Source organism: Leuciscus leuciscus, assembly GCF_965113295.1.
Source record: "Leuciscus leuciscus genome assembly, chromosome: 23".
Lineage (NCBI taxonomy): Eukaryota > Metazoa > Chordata > Actinopteri > Cypriniformes > Leuciscidae > Leuciscus > Leuciscus leuciscus.
Window position 1 is genome coordinate 8635592 of NC_138747.1, and position 16408 is coordinate 8651999.

At 36.4% G+C, this 16408-nt stretch overlaps 1 protein-coding gene across 3 annotated transcripts in view; it reads right to left on the reverse strand.

The window, feature by feature from the left end:
* Positions 1 to 16408, reverse strand: part of diaph3 (diaphanous-related formin 3) — a 330760-nt gene that overhangs the window by 179208 nt on the left and 135144 nt on the right. For all 3 annotated transcript variants that reach the window (XM_082156057.1, XM_082156058.1, XM_082156056.1), the window contains 8 exons: positions 14761 to 14871; positions 13512 to 13630; positions 12970 to 13086; positions 10372 to 10490; positions 10224 to 10288; positions 8996 to 9100; positions 6539 to 6823; positions 4827 to 4941 (listed from right to left, as the gene is read on the reverse strand). In XM_082156057.1, coding sequence (XP_082012183.1) covers positions 4827 to 4941; positions 6539 to 6823; positions 8996 to 9100; positions 10224 to 10288; positions 10372 to 10490; positions 12970 to 13086; positions 13512 to 13630; positions 14761 to 14871 — 1036 coding nt within the window. The remainder of the gene's footprint in view (positions 1 to 4826; positions 4942 to 6538; positions 6824 to 8995; positions 9101 to 10223; positions 10289 to 10371; positions 10491 to 12969; positions 13087 to 13511; positions 13631 to 14760; positions 14872 to 16408) is intronic.

The window sequence follows — 16408 nt, forward strand, 5'->3', positions numbered from 1 at the left end:
ATAATTATATTGTTACTGCACTTAATTCAAAGCAAATATTTTTTTTTATTTTTTTTTTATACCCACTATTAGAGTAATTTCGGACGTAAAAAAATAAATAAAATAAAAATCTAAATAAAAATACTAAAATATTTTTAATATATATTTAGGGGCTTTTATTTTTATCCATAGAGTTATCTGAATGCCACTGGTTAGCTGTTGCCTGAATGTGCAATAACCAGTAGTTGTACTGAAAAGTCACAGTGAATTCATAGTATTTACTATGTATGTGTAGATTCTCTTTGACACATTGTTCTGGTCGTCTCTGTTGAATTGATCTGGAATGACATTACCCGGAATAAAACGAAACACGGCTAGTTCAAAGGCTTCTCTTACAACAAAAAACACTCTAAAGCATCCAGTAGAGACTTTGAAGCAAACTCATTAAAAAGTTTTTCACTTATGTTCACAAGTAAGTAAAATGGACAGATAAAATAGCTATGAAGAAAGTGAGCAAGAAATCACAATGAGGAAGACGAGCTTTGTTTACCTGACGGAGTTGAGGATGATGATGTTCGCATAATTAAAGTCAGATTCGCCAACATGTAAAATATCTGCCTCACACACATTATAATTTAAATAATCTGACAACCTTGTAAAACAGGCTTTCACCATTTGCCCTATTGAAGCTAGACATCTTAAACTGTGTGCATAATTCAAGGTTCGGTCGCATAACATCATCCCTGTGGGTACTGAGAAGGATGGAAGAGAGAGAAAGAGATATCTGCATATAGAGCTGAGTAGTGACAGGTAGACAATGCTGATATGAATAATTGAAAAGAAAATCAAGTAAAGCAACATGCCGGAGCAATTCAAAACAAGCTTAATGTGAATAAATCATCAGAAGGGGGGGGGGGAGATAGAGAGAGATCTTAATTATCTTGTGGCTGTAAAAGTGTTTAAATGACTAAATCCAAAACTAGTACAAAACTATTTTCTGGTGTGTATAACTTTGGTTTATTTAGTGTCTGTGTGTGGGTAGCAGTACAAAAACCCAATCGTGACAGCAGTAGGCAACGTCCTGTCGAAGAGTTGGAGGGAACATCCAACAGCTTGGGGAGTCTGTCTCTCTAAAGCCCACGTAGCTCATTCAAGGAAGGTTACAAGTCTGACTGATGAAGGTAGAACATTTTGAAAGCTGATTCTTGATTTTAAGTCTTTCACTTCCTCAATTTGAATACAAGAAAATGTTACTACCAAAATAAAACATTCAAAATCCTAAGCTAAAACTTGTGTTCTTTAAGATATGATTGGCTAACCACTGAGCAACTGTGCTTTGTTGCATTTACTGACAGGCAGTGAGTTTGCAGTAGGGTCTAATATAGTTTAGTGCTGACTCATTCTTCAGTATCAGCCTCTTTGCAGGCTTGTATTTTATTAAGAAACATTACTAAAACAATATGAGCTGAAATGTGCCACATAAAGCCTGGAGGTTAGACTGAAGTGATCAGGAACCTTGTTCAAACTTCAGAAAACTTCATTTGTTTCTAAAAATGCAATTATTAAGAAAGATACGCAGAGCTACAGGTGCTACATGCAGCCAGAATTTTTTTTAAATAAATAAATAAATCAAGGTTAGTTCCTCTGGCGTTCAGAATTTATAATATCTACATCCTCGTTATTATTTCACTAGATATGTCTACAGCCATTTTTATGTGAATTTTGGGATACTGTATAAAAAATGCTGGATGTAAATGCCAAGATGAGCATACATTCTAAAAATGTGTATAAAAAACACAGAAAAGACGAATTGCCAATAGGGCTGTGCGATATAGCTAAAAAATGTATCACAATATAATGTTTCATATCGTTCGGTATCGATAATTATTGAAATTTTTTATAACCTTTTTTTTTTTTTTAAGAAAAGTAGAAAAGTCTGAATTTAAACCACTGTTTTGTTTTGATCCACATTATTAGGGCAAACAACAAATTATATTAGTTTTAGCAGTCAAAAACAAAAATATCTTCTTTATATCTTATATAAAGATTAAAAAAAAGTGGAAAATGGCAAAGAAATTTCCTTGATTTAAATGGTATATATATATTTATTTATTAAAAGAACAAATATTTTAAATAAGCCAAGTGTGAGTTCCTCTACATCTTGAAACTTTTAGTTTTATTAATGATGGTAATTTTTGAAGGATGAACAAATGTTTTGGTCATAACAGTAAAAATAACATTTAAATATGATAATATTTTAGTTTTGAAGTGCTGGAAAAACGCACTTAGAGCATTTTACTATTCCTGCCAAACTTCCATGGTTACAGTTACTGTTACTATATTAAATCCATGGTGAATGTTGCTGATTTGTGGACTATAACTATAACTAGTTAATTCATGGCACAATGTTTCTCCTAGTTTCCACGTCAGCGCTGTTTAATCTGTTAACAACGGAGAAATTTGAAGACTAGATCTCGCAGCGATGTTATTACTTCAGTGGTAAATTCAAATGCTCAAATGCCTACTTTACTGGATCTCTTAGCGCTGTGTAGTAACAGTGTCGCTTGATCAAGATCGTCTCGCACTGCACTAGTGTCAACTGATAAAGGTCCGTGAAACACAAAATAATGAGTAGCGCAGTTTTGTTCCGCTTTCATTATGTTTGCCATTTGATGTTGGGCAACGTTGTGGTGGTCAAGCCAGTGATGCATACATTTTTTTTATATCGTTACCGACAATGGTGTACCGTCGATAAATACCGATACCGTTTTATCGCCCAGCCCTAATTTCCCATACACTACATTGGAACACACATTTTACCAAATCAATATCAAGGCACAACAAATAAAATAAATGCACCAACAAAAAAAAACTCATGTTACTTTCCCTCAATAGAAGATGTGATTAGATAATTGGACTAAACAGCAGACCAATTTCATTGCACAGCAACTCAAATGTTGGTTTGGTCATTCTGAAATGCATGAGCCATAGTCTGTAATCAAAATGATAGGGTATAATTACCTACAAGAACACTTTTGTGTTCCCAAACACAAGGCACCAGCATCCGAACACAAGACAACATTACAGCATTTATTGCGTCATTTATGATCTATGAAAAAAGCTTCCATTTTTACAGATATTTTGTGCCAATTTCCCAGAAAGTGGGTTTTTCTAGAACACACTTTATTTGCAAATGTTTTATGTAGGGCTGGGACAACGCGTCGAGGTCATCGATGACGTCGACGCAAAAAATACGTCGATGCAAAATATGCGCGTCGATTCGTCGACCTGTTTTAATTTCTCTAAAAAACGTTTGCAAATTACTTAACTGTGTGTACCTTATGTGCGCTGATACGTGATGGCCGGACCATCATTCTATCCGACGTTATATAACCAATCCATGGGTTTTCCTGCATTTTATTTTTTATGTAGAATAGAATGACTGACTGCGCTTGACAGGGCGCATATACAGTACGAGAGAGAGCCCCGGCCGCGCGCGCGCACTCACCGTCTTCAAACAACACGAGCGCTGTCTTGCTCTCTCTCTCTCTCTCTCTCCCTCGTGCATATTAATCAAAATCATTAGACACGATAGAAAAAGGGCAGAAGACCAAAGTTTCACGTGGAGCATTCGGAGATTTTTTTCTCTTGAATTACCGCGGAGTGTGAATTGTGGTAAAAAATAAACTGCCAGGATAATCACACAACGCTTGCCGTAGGCTACACGTCCACTAATGACACGTCCGATTCGCGAACTAATGACTCATTTGAACCGATTCACTTTAATAAATGGTTAAAACAACTGATCTGTCCAACACTGAACTCACGAGACGTCTGAATCGGTGTATAACAAATCGGTAACACTTTACAATAATGTTCTATTTATAAAATTCTAGTTAGGCTAAGTACTTTTTTTTTATTAGTATTTTTTTTTTTTTTTAAAGGTGAGTGGCAGAGTGTATTACTATACGTTGTTGTTATTTTTATGTGAATGAAGAATTAAAAGATGCACTTTTTTCAGTAAGCTAGGACTATGTGTTTTCAACATAAATGTTCAATTCTGTTGGTTCAGGAAGGACGCCATGACAGGCTGCTGGCTCCCACTGTTCATTTTTATTTATTTTTTGTTGGAAAAGCACTCTCTGTATTAGCTTAAAGCCCTCAAGTTTACATTGGTTACTGTATTCTTTCAATTGCTCTAAACAAGTATTTTGGGTGACCTTTTTATTTTTTTATTGAATGCTAGACATCAAGTTGTTGTTATTTTCATCTGAAAGAAGAACTTTTTTTCAGTAAGCTAGGCCCTATGTGTTCAGTAAGCTTGTTTCAGTAAGCTATGTGTTTTCAAGGCTTTAAGGTTTTATTTAATGAATGCTACCTCTGACTAAGAATGCATTACTATGCACTTGTATAGTCTTTTATTTTGGAATTTTAAGAGCAATAAACATATATTGCAATGTTAAGGAATTCATATTTTTTTCATTCAGATATGTAAATTAACATGTATAAATTGCTATTAGTGAATTAATGGGGATTGGGGAGATAATCGATAATCGAATCGGACCGGAAAAAATAATCGTTAGATTAATCGATGCATAGAAAAAATTATCGCTAGATTAATCGTTAAAAAAATAATCGTTTATCCCAGCCCTAGTTTTATGTGATATTCCAATATTGTGCAAAAGTAAAATTCACAACTTTGGATGGAAACATGGCAACTGTGGCTAGGCAGAGCTTCTAACAAAAAAAAAGCGTTTAAATAATTTATTATGCTAACACAGAGCAGTATTTATGCAGTGCATCAGGTTTATTTGCAGAACCACAAAGAAACATTAACATTGACTGACCGGCTCGCTGTGTGCCAAAGGTAACGGCCAGCCTAGCAAGCAGGTCCTCGTTCTCGTAACGATCCTCTTTGGCGATGACCCAAAAACAGCTCTCGGACATCTCCTGGGGTGAGATCTACAGAGACAGAGAAAGCAAAGAAACTGAAAAATCACGGCACATCACGTTAGGTCAAGATGCTCGAGTTGCTAGGAAACATGATGCATCTAAACAGTGAGGTGGATTTATGAAAAAGTAAAGAGGAAACCTATTCAAATATTCATATTGTGTTCTATCGCAGGTCTTTATTTTGTTCTCCTACATGTCAGTGTGTGTGACAGCTGAATGCAGCCCTGTAGAGTCTTCTCAGTACATGAAAATACAGGGCGATCTCCAGTCAGACATCACCACACACAGGCCACACAAACACATGCCTAAAACACCCATGAAGCACTGCAATGAAGGAACACAAACTGGAGATCATCATTTAGAGGGGGGGAACCAAGAAAAAAAAAAAACTAAGAAAAAGAAAATCCTAAGAAAATTAGGATGAAAAAGAAGAGAGAAGGATTGGAGAGGAAAATAAATGGTAAAAAAAAAAATAATAAGAAAGAAAGAAAGAAAGAAAGAAAGAAAGAAAGAAAGAAAGAAAGAAAGAAAGAAAGAAAGAAAGAAAGAAAGAAAGAAAGAAAGAAAGAAAGAAAGAAAGAAAGAAAGAAAGAAAGAAAGAAAGAAAGAAAGAAAGAAAGAAAGAAAGAAAGAAAGAAATCTACTTCTGTATTATGGTGATGTTGTAAAGATGGAAATTAAGACTACAAATGACGTCTTCAGTAGTGTTCAAATATCTAATCTGGAGGTGTGAAAGGAAGCCATAGTAACACTTGGGAGAGAAGAGCATTTTGGGATGATCAGTTTAAAGGAGTCTTCTTGTTAACATAAAGACTCAAAGGGTAATCAATGAGACTGGCTGCGCTAATGAACAGACCTCACACTCCTGCCAAATACCTGAGCCAATAACAGCTCTTCAAATCTGCTCCATGAGGACATGTTCAAAGAAATCAAACAATCAGGAATGGACAGAACAAGAGCCTGAAGAGTAGCCTCTCAGTGGAAGTGATTAACCCACGTTTCCAACTGCGAGCGTGATTAAGCGAACATGCAATGCTATGTTCAGCCCCTTTGACGGCATGGGGTGGCATGTTTCCCATGATGCACCAGCTGCCTCGTCTTTGACTTTCTAAGCTGCAAAGCTCTTGTTAATGAGTGATAAAAGTCTTGGGTCAGGAGCCATGAATATTGTATGGCGTCGGTTTCTCAAGCAGCTGTTTAAAAAAGCATATTTGTGTCCGCCTAATGGCTAATTACAAACAGGTTTCGGATGAGATGAAGCATATGGCGGATTTTTTAAAAACATCTGTATGACGGTGGCAAAAAGGACAGAGATTAAATATTAATCGTAATGTTATAAACTAACACAACTCAAGACATCGTATCGCAACATCTGCCGAGAAACAAGAGCAGGAATCCGCACAGTAAAGTGTGATACTTCACAGCAGAGAAACATTTCCTATAATGATGCTTGGCAGCAAACAGAAGAAGTTTTCTTTGGTTACTTCGCAAACATCTGTCTTTTCTGCTGTTGCTGCTTGAGCACCAAAGGAGGATTCTGTCCCGCAAGGGTTTGAGTGAAGTTAAAGACCAAAAAAAAGTAGTTTATGGTACTTTTTTTTTTTACCTTGGACCAATTGAGGCGCTTCATGGAAGTCTCTGGTTTGAATTCCTTCTTGGGTTTCAGGCCGAAAGGCAGCGTGAGTTGGATTGAGTAGGGTGTCAGCGCACCCAGTCCCAGAGGAGGAGGAGGGGGTGGAGGCATCCCAGGTACGAAGGCACAGCCTGGTGGAGGTGGTGGAGGTGGAGGGGGTGGCAGAGCTGCAGCCCCAGGAACAGGTGGAGGAGGAGGTGGAGCAGGGGGGAATGAGGAAGAGGCAGTTGAAGACAAGACCACAGGAACGGCTCCAAACTGTGAAAACAGAAAACAAAAAGGTAGGAAAGAGAAGAAACATGCCTCATATTAATTCAGTTCCTGTTTCTAAAACAACTTTAAAACGTAAAAATGTGGGGTCACTGGATTTATGTTTTTGAAAGAAGGCTCGTATGCTCACAGAGGCTGCATTTATTTGTTGAAAAATGCAGTTAAAACAGTAATATTGTGAAATATTACAATTCAATACAATTGTTTTCTATTTTAATATATTTTAAAATGTCATTTATTAAGTCAATGTATTTCCACAAAAACTCTTAATGACCCCAAACTTTTGAAGACAATTTGCAATAAGGTTCTAATTCAGTTCAAGAAGTTAATGCATTAAGTATTATGAACAAGAAATTAAAAAATATTTTACAGCATTTATTAATATAAATGTAAATTTCTACATATGCTAATACACATTTCAAGTTGTATAAATTAACAAATTACCCCATTAATTAACCATGCAAAACAGTACAGTACAGTACACATTAATATTAAAATAGTTCATTCATGATACATAAAATATATGTAAATAAATGTAACTAACCATGAAGAGCAACCCATTCAGAATAAATGAAATGAAAAGTAAAGTAAATAGAACACAAGGAGATAAAGAATGCAAAATAAAAAAAAAAGGTGAAAAGAAAGCCGTAATGAAGACAAAAAAAGAGTCAAGATGATTTATGCATAACATTTTATCCCTATGCTAATATTTACGTTTCCCAAAGCAGGTTTGAATCCTGCTGGCTACAGTAGCAATGTACTTCTGGGTGGTGGAGTGGTTAAGATTCGGAGTAAGTAAAGAGAAAGTTTCCTGATCGCTGCCAGAATCCATCACCAATTGCATCACTGAGCAAGGTCCTCAAACCCTATGTAACTCCAGAGTGATCATCACTGCAATAAGTTCATGGCATTATCATGGCAATATCAGATAAAAATTGAGGAAGCAAATAAAAATAAAAGATCCTTTGAGCTGTAACGTATCATTTATGTACAACAGAGACTTACAGTACCTGTCCTTCCAGATTTACTCAGAAAAGTAAATATAAAAGATTAATAAGACCATAACCCTTTCCTTGATAAAACACCTCAAACCCCTATCAAACATTCAGAGAAAACAAGTACAATACATTACTCTAGTGTATTCACTCAATTCATTCTGAATGGCAAACAGCTGCAAGGGTGTGGGGAGGGGATTTATTGAACAAGTAGGTGTGCTCTAATTCAAACTGCACGCACACCGGCCTCCAGATAATTCACAGGCTAAGAGTCAGCATGACTGACGCTCCTGCATATGTGGAGAATTGACTGGGTGATTACGTTTTGCGTTGCTGCAAACGATCGCACCCCAAAGAGATGGATCAGCTTAACTGCCTGCACTCCAAACTTTCACTTCGCTCATTGGCCACCATCATTTAAGAATTGATCCGCTCTATCGACGATAGCCCGTTGAGCCAAAAAGCAATTGATCAAACAAACTGTTCAGTTGATGCCCTATTTGTCATGTCAATGGGAGGGGTTTGCACGTCCGTAAAAAACGAAGAGTCTCGAGTCTTGAGTTCGAGGACAGAATGGAGGAGAGGAGTACAGACACAAAGCAAGGAGAGCTAGAAAGTGTGTGGGGGGGGGAATAGAGAGAAACTGCCATATGCAACAGATGTGCCGAATCCACTCTAAACAATCCACTGGCCAAGGGCACAAGGTTTCAAATTTACCCCCACACATAATTTATTGTAGCATTGCCATCTACCAAAGGAACCTGTTGCAAATTAGCCTTCCAGTTGGTCTGAACAACAACTGAATCAGAGTCAGTTTCACATTATCCCCATGAAAATGCTGAATATTTCTTGAGTGCTTGTTTTTTAGTGCCAAAAACATCTTTATCTGAGGTAAGAAATTCTGCACATTGTTTCTGTTTATTTCAGAAAAGATGATAGAAATCCAATTAAAACAAATACATCACTGGCGTAATCACTGTGGTGTTATGATTTCCCATTAATAATATTTCATGTCAACTAACCAATTAAAGAAAAACAAAGTTAGACGAATGCAACTGAAATAAAAGAACTAACGAGTTAGAGAAAGAGTGGAATCCCTGCAGCAATGCCATCAAAACCAGTGACAGAAATTAGCCAAAACAAAGAGAAAGAAAAGCATGGATACCTGGTTTCTATAGGCCTGAAGTTCAGCTTCCAGCTCATTGATCTTATCCTCTCTCTTCAACATCTGGGCTTCAGCTTCCTGTCTTCCCAGGAACTCCTCATCAAACTGGAGAGCAAAACCATATCAGCAGATGACGACAAAAAACAAAACAAAAAAAACAAAAAAAAATCCATCATAACAGTTCTCAAAGATGTTTGTGTTCTTCTGTTAGAATTATGTACTAAGGCTAAGAACTAATTACTGAAATGAAAGATAATTACACTACAATGAAACAAATACAAAACATAGCAAAGTTAATTAAGGGTTTATCCAAAAAGTTCTGTCAGAAGATTTGCATTGAGAAATAAAGCTCAATCTTTAAACTGCTTTACCATGCAAAGAGAGCTAAAATTATTTAGAGGGTCTTGAGGAATATATATTCTATACGCTATATAATCAGGTTAGTTTAGGCTTACACATTGCTTAGTAGTGGATGCTAAAAAGATCAACAGAATCACCGACAGAAAAACAAGCAAATCGGCTGAATTATTACACTACAATTCAAAAGTTTGTGTTCAGTAAATAAATAAATAATTTTACATTGTTACAAGAGTTCATATTTCAAATAATTGCTGTTCATTTGAACTTTCAATGAATTCTGAAAATAAAAATCAGTTTCCTCAAACATATTAACCACAACAGTTTTCAAAATTGATAAGAAATCAAGCATATTTGAAGGATTTCTGAAGGATCATGTGAAACTGAAGAATGGACTTTTTACTGTATTTTCATCAAATAAATGTATTAGAGAGACTTCTTTCAAAAACTTTAAAATATCCTAGCGACTATATGGTAGTGTACATTCAGTTTCAATCATTTACTGGATGTGAAACCACTTGTTGCTCATTTTAAAAGTTAAATAGCTATCAGGAAAGGATGTAGTTAAAATGCTGTGGTTTGGGATCTATAGATCCGTTGCCCTCGCCCACGTACATTTCGGCCTACAATTATAAAGGAACGCTCCCAACAATCAATACAGGGGCCTTTTTAATCTCAGAATACTGTTAATTACAAATGGCTGTTTGAACGATTTCAAGTAATCTCGCCTTAATTAAAGAAAGCTAAATGGTGCAGTCGTGAATGGTCTTCAAAGGCCGCATACTTCATTAGAGGAGCCAAAGTGAGAAGAAAGAAATAGAAAACAAGGGAGGGGTGGAAGATAAAGAAGAGGGAAAGAAAGGGCACTTGCCTTTTGAGCTAACTCTGAGGCCCTCTGTTCAAACTCCTCAGTCCTGGCTTTATCCACACACACCTCTGCAGTGAAATGAAGGAAAGGTTAACCATTTCAGTTTGTAAAAAACAAATTAACCAGCTCATATGTGAGAGCATAAACACACCTAACAGGTGGCTGAAGTCTACATCCAGACGTTTGCGGTATGTGAAATCAGGATCTGTGCCGCTACGATGGAGGACAATTTGAGACACACACTCCTCTATGATCTTAAAATACTGAGGCCTAGAGGACAGAGAACAAGAGAGAATAAGACAGAGCGAAGAGGGAGGAAAAATCAATGCATTATATTATCTTTTTGGGAATATGGTGCCATTGACTCGTGCACAAAATGAGAAAAATTGTTAAATTAACTCTGAATCCTCTGACAGTAGCGATACTGGCTTATACAAGCTATTAACTGATGCAATGAAAATGACAGTCCTTTAAATCTGTGATGCTGCTCGACACTCATATAAAACAGAAAGAGAGATATAAAATGGAGAGGGATATGGAGAGATACAAAAAAAAAAGTGAAAAGGGATGGCGTATGCGATACTGTAGAGTGAACTAATTGTGCCATCAAGCAAAGGATGTCCTTAACTTCACACCTAGAGTCACTGGTAAAATCAAACTAACCTGCTCTTTTGCTTCCCTATTCCCAACACTATAATATAAGCTTGTCATATGCACATCTATATATTTCCATTTAAAGAACAGAAGTGATATTGGCCTGCATATTATAAACGGAGTTGACGTTTAATAAATTTAGCCTTTGTGACTGAATACAGACCTAGACTCACAATTAGAGTCTTTTCATTAAAAAGAGTAAAACTAGCAGAGCTTTCAAGTGGAAATAATTAGGATCAATCAGTTTCTTTGATCATAGGTGATCATTTGACCTTTTACAGGCATCATTTCTACGAGGTACTCTGAAGTCGGCGCCATATAATAATGTTTAAAATTAGACACCAAAAGAGTCTAAATTTCAATTATAATCAATTATAATTAAAATCAGTCTCAGTATTCTAGTGCCATTAATCATGTTCACTAATTGATATGTTTGAAAATGGAACAAAAAATTACCTAAAATCAACTTCATATTTGAAATCTAAAATATTCTAATATGGTTTACATAAATTTGGATTATAAAATTCAGATGACTGTATTCTCAGTTTTAGATTGAGTCAGCATTAAAGGCACATAAATCCACATTCCCATAGGGAATAACTGACCATAAATAGAAAACATAAGCAATGTGTGGTCATTGAACGTTCTTTTCCATAATGACTTCAGAAAGAGTAAATCAACCACTTGAACAGCACAATTGGCATGTGAATGTGTGTATATTAATGAACAAGGTATACATTGCCTATCTGCTGTGTTTTTTAAAACCAAGTCATATATCATGTATTTTACATATTAGAAGCCTCTCTTTTGATCAAGACCAGGTTTAACACACCCCCAGCTGTGAGCTCGAAGACATGAAAACTCTCTTTGAGCAGACGCCACAGATGAAAAGAGAGAGAGAAAGAGGGGGGGGGGGGGGAGGAGATATAGGGAAGGGGAACAGTAATGTGGGCATGTGAGATGAGAGGAAGATGAAAGCAGGTTCATTCTCTTTGTTAGACACTGTCATTGGATAGTTTGGGGGTAAGAGACCAGCAGGGAGTGTGTGGACTGCCTGTGTAGAATAAGCAGCATTCATGGACAGAGTTTAGATAGAAATGTTCATGAGGAGAAAAGAGCTTACTGGGAGGACCGAGACAGTTTAATAATAATTTACCAATTCACCAGCAGGACTCGAAAAGACCTCACAGCAAATTTATGTTTATTTGATCAGAAGGTGTGTTTAGAAACCAGTTCTCCAGGTTACTTATATTTGTAAGATTAACTGCAGGACAGAATACAAAAAAAAAATATTCCCCAGGTCCACCCTCCAAGTATGTGCATGTACTGTAGATGGATAGATGGATAGAGAGAGAGAGAGACGGACAGAGAGACAGATAGATATTTGCATCAGCTGTAGAATGAGTGCTGCTTTTCTCCAGTACCGCCACTCAGCAGATGGTCTCTATCTCTACACCTCTATTTCCATTTGCACTTCTCTTTTCTGTCAAAGCTGTTATTCTAAAAACAATATACAGCTCACTGGCTAAAGATCTTGAAAAGCTGTTCTCCAAAACACAACACACTGAGTCATTAGTGAGACCTTTACTGCCATGAAGATGTATGCTGTTGCATCACTGGCACTAATTAGACAGAAATCAATAAAAACCTCAGACTAGGTTTGAAAGGGAAGAGAGGCAGCATTTTCATAAAAATGTAATATTAATATAAGATTAATATAACGTGACTGTAAGTGCCGGAGTTGGTTTTGAAAGACATTTTCTTTTTTTCACAGGTTTATGAAAGGTCTTGTGCGTCCAATACTATTTAACAGTTCAAACACACCAACTCATTCCTTAATATTATTCTAAAATATTATTCATCAATTAGTAATAATAAATGCAAAATGAACAAAATCAAAGAAATAGAAGAATGGGAATGAAGTAGTAATTGAATAAAATGTTTAACATATACATTATATATATATATTTTTTTTTTTTTTTAAGTAGCCTTCCTTTTGCCTAAATTACATAGCCATTTCTTGGGTATTTTTCATTCACCATCTAGTCAGCTCAATAAAAACAAATACATAAATACATAAACAAGCACTCCTCACCGTGTGAAATAGTCATTCCTGACCAGCAGCAGGTGCTGCAGTATGGAAAGAAAATGGCTCTCAGCGCTTGTGTCCTTCACAGAGCAATATAACACATTAAAGACATCTCCAATATCAGTACACACTGTGTTAAGGAGCACTCAAGCTCTGCCACTGGTAAAATAAAAGGAAAAAATGGAAAAATACAGAAAAAGAGAACGTACATACTCTCTTATAAAAAGTGTAGACACGAAGACAGAGCAAAGACTTATCTTGTAGCCTTGTCAAAGCATGAGACTTGTAAAACACTAATGAAAGCAAATGAATAAGGGAGATTTATGGTTTTGATTAAATCTAAGAAAACATCAATGCAATCAGTGCATGGTTTGCAATGATATAATTATATGACCACCATATTATTGTTGGAGGTCCTCTAAGGATCAAAGAATGAGTGGGAGAAAGAAAGAGAAGACGACACAGGAGAGGGAGTGTTTTCTGAGGAGCGTTTAAGTGTGGACAGAATATCAAATGAAATTGTATGCATCTCAGCATCAGAAGGATATTCCAGTTCACTCCGGATGTCCTCCAGGCGATGGGAGAACTCAATCATGTCCTCCTCCTTGTGCTCCTCAAAGACCTTCAGCTGAATATCCAGAGCATCGTTTTTTACAGTGTTCAGGCTCTACACCGAGGGAAGGGCAAGGGTGAACAAAGAAAAGAGCAAATTAAAATGGGTCATGCAATAGAAAACATGATATTCCTTTTTTTTTTTTTTAAAGAGATGATGTACTATGTAGACATGCAACTCCAATCTACAACACACTTGTTTGTACTTGGAAGTCCCTGCCAGTCAACCAAAACTATTGCGGGAAATTAAAACCAAGTGCACATTCATATAAGAATAAAGCTCATTGGACTTAGTCTGAGATTGGTTGCATAAATTGTGCACCAACACAAAAGAAATCAAAATGTTAAAGTTTCACTTCTTTCGCCTTGTGTGCTTGGCCTCAGCTGTGAAAAAAAAAGCTTATTTAAAAAATAATCACAGTACTGATGTCAGAACCACAAGAACATTAACACATGGTACACATTTCCACAAACAGTTTTCTGAAAATTGTGGGAGTTTTGTTGCTCATTTCAAACGTGAAGAGGTTAGCCAATCAGAACAGAGGTCAACTACATATAGAAGTCCTACAGATATGGAAGCAAAACAGCAGGTGTAATTCTAAGTAAACAGTGAGAATGAGGGAAAAAAGCATGGCAAAAATTACATTCAACAGCTTTTGTTGCAAGAAAACGTGTCTAACATTTTAAGTGGACATTCAGGGGAAAATGTGGAATATGGCCACTTTAAGAGGGGAAAAAAAGAGAAACACTGACAAAACACAATTTCCAAAAATGTGTATTTAGAAAAAAATAAAATAATAATAATAATTTTGCTTTCATTCCATCTCTTCTTATTCTCTACTCCCATTTCTGAGGAAGCTTCTGTTTTGAATAATAAATAAGACATGCGTGAGGCATTAATCTATCTCACTCGCACACTCTCTGGCTTTCATTTCACACACTTCTCTCCTGTTTTGTTCAAGCAGTTTTCAGTTGTTTGTTGATAGAACATAACCACATTCAGAATGCGAAGAGGAGACAGACCGAGAGAAAGAGACCAATCCAATCCTGGCTGTAGCTATTGATTCAGCAGAGCGACCTCTCCTTCAGGCCTCATAAATTATTCGTAGACCCATTTTACAATATTTCACTCAAGTGGACAACTCATTTAAATATTAATACACAGACAGTGGTGGAGCCGCTTACCGGCAGGATCTCTCGCAGGCCGCAGCGCATAAATTCATTTCGGATGTGCAGCCTGAAGTCCAACTCATCAGGAGACGTTACGAGGGCATTGATGAGCTGCATGCAAGCCACCTAAAGGGAAGATAACATTCAGTATGAGTATATACACATACATACATACTCCCTTTTTAATTCAAATAGATAGCCTCAGACCTGTATATATGTATGTGTGTATATATATTTAAACTTTATTATAGGCTCTAGGCCAACACATACACCATACAAAAAAAAAATATATATAAATATAAAAAATATAAAATAAAAAAAGTAAAAACAGCACAGTTAACAGTTGTGATATTAAGCCTTTATTAATTAGTTAATTCGTTTATCACTAATTCACATGGCTTAGTTTAAAAGCAAAGCATTATGGTCTTAAATGTTTCACTGAAGCAGAAGACAGCTTATTTGTAGAGGAATGTATATGAGACTGCAGTTTGGACTTGTTGCAGAGCATCACTGCGGTTTATGACTCTCACAGAGCTCTCAGCCAACAAAGGATTCCATCACCTCAGTCAAAATCTACTATTCATTTCCTCAAGCAACACAGATCATCAATTATTGATCAGCCTTCTTCGCAACACCCTAAATCACACGTGTGTGAGGAAATGTTTAGTTAAAAGGCACTGGTGCATTCAGGGGACCGAGGCATATTGAACAGACAGTGAATTGTCTGTATGGCCCTGTGTCTGTGCCTCCAGTTCACATAATGTCTGCTGATAAAATAATTGATTATTACACAAACCACACTGATTCCACATTATTTATAGTGGTGAGTCTCAACCGAACAGGTTGTGATGGCACAGGGCTGGTACGAGTTTATTAAAAATGTTTTATTTGTATTAATTTAGTTATCAGGGACATTGCACATTAATACACATTCCTGTAAATGTGCCAGAATTAGCCAAAGGCAAGTTATACGTCAACCTAAGACAAAATATATGGTTAAATACACACTAGTTAAAATTGAAATAAAATACATAACACAATCCATAAATAATAGCAATAAAAATAAATCAAACAAACAAACATAAAAGTACAATGACAAGGAGAAATAGTATCGATGACAGAAGCAATAGCAGAAGAGCCGACAGTTATAGAGTTCTAATGTTGACAAAAGCTGTGTACTAATTAACCATTTCTTTAAATGGAATATGAATCATGTATCTAGTTCTCTTATAGTTGTTGGAATAACGTTCCATTGTTGTGCAGCTTTAACAGACAAAGCAGACTGAGTAAAATTACTATGCCTGAGTTGAATAATACAATCTCCTCTTAAAGGGATAGTTCGGCCAAAAATGATATTAAACCCATGATTTACTCACCCTCAAGCCGTTCGAGATGCATATGTCAATCATTTTTCAGACGAACACATTTTCAGTTATTTTAGAAAATGTCTTAGATCTTTCAGTGGTTATAATGTCAAGTTATGGGGTCCACCTTCTTCAAGTCCCAAAAATGTGCATGCATCCTTCACAAAAGTAATCCATCTTTATTACGTAGGACGTAGCGTAGGAAGCGTCGTGACGCAGAACGAACGCGACAGCGCAGCCAGAGAGCAGAGCAAAACAAAACTCCACTCAGGATTTCCGCGAGTTTGCGATTTTTTTCC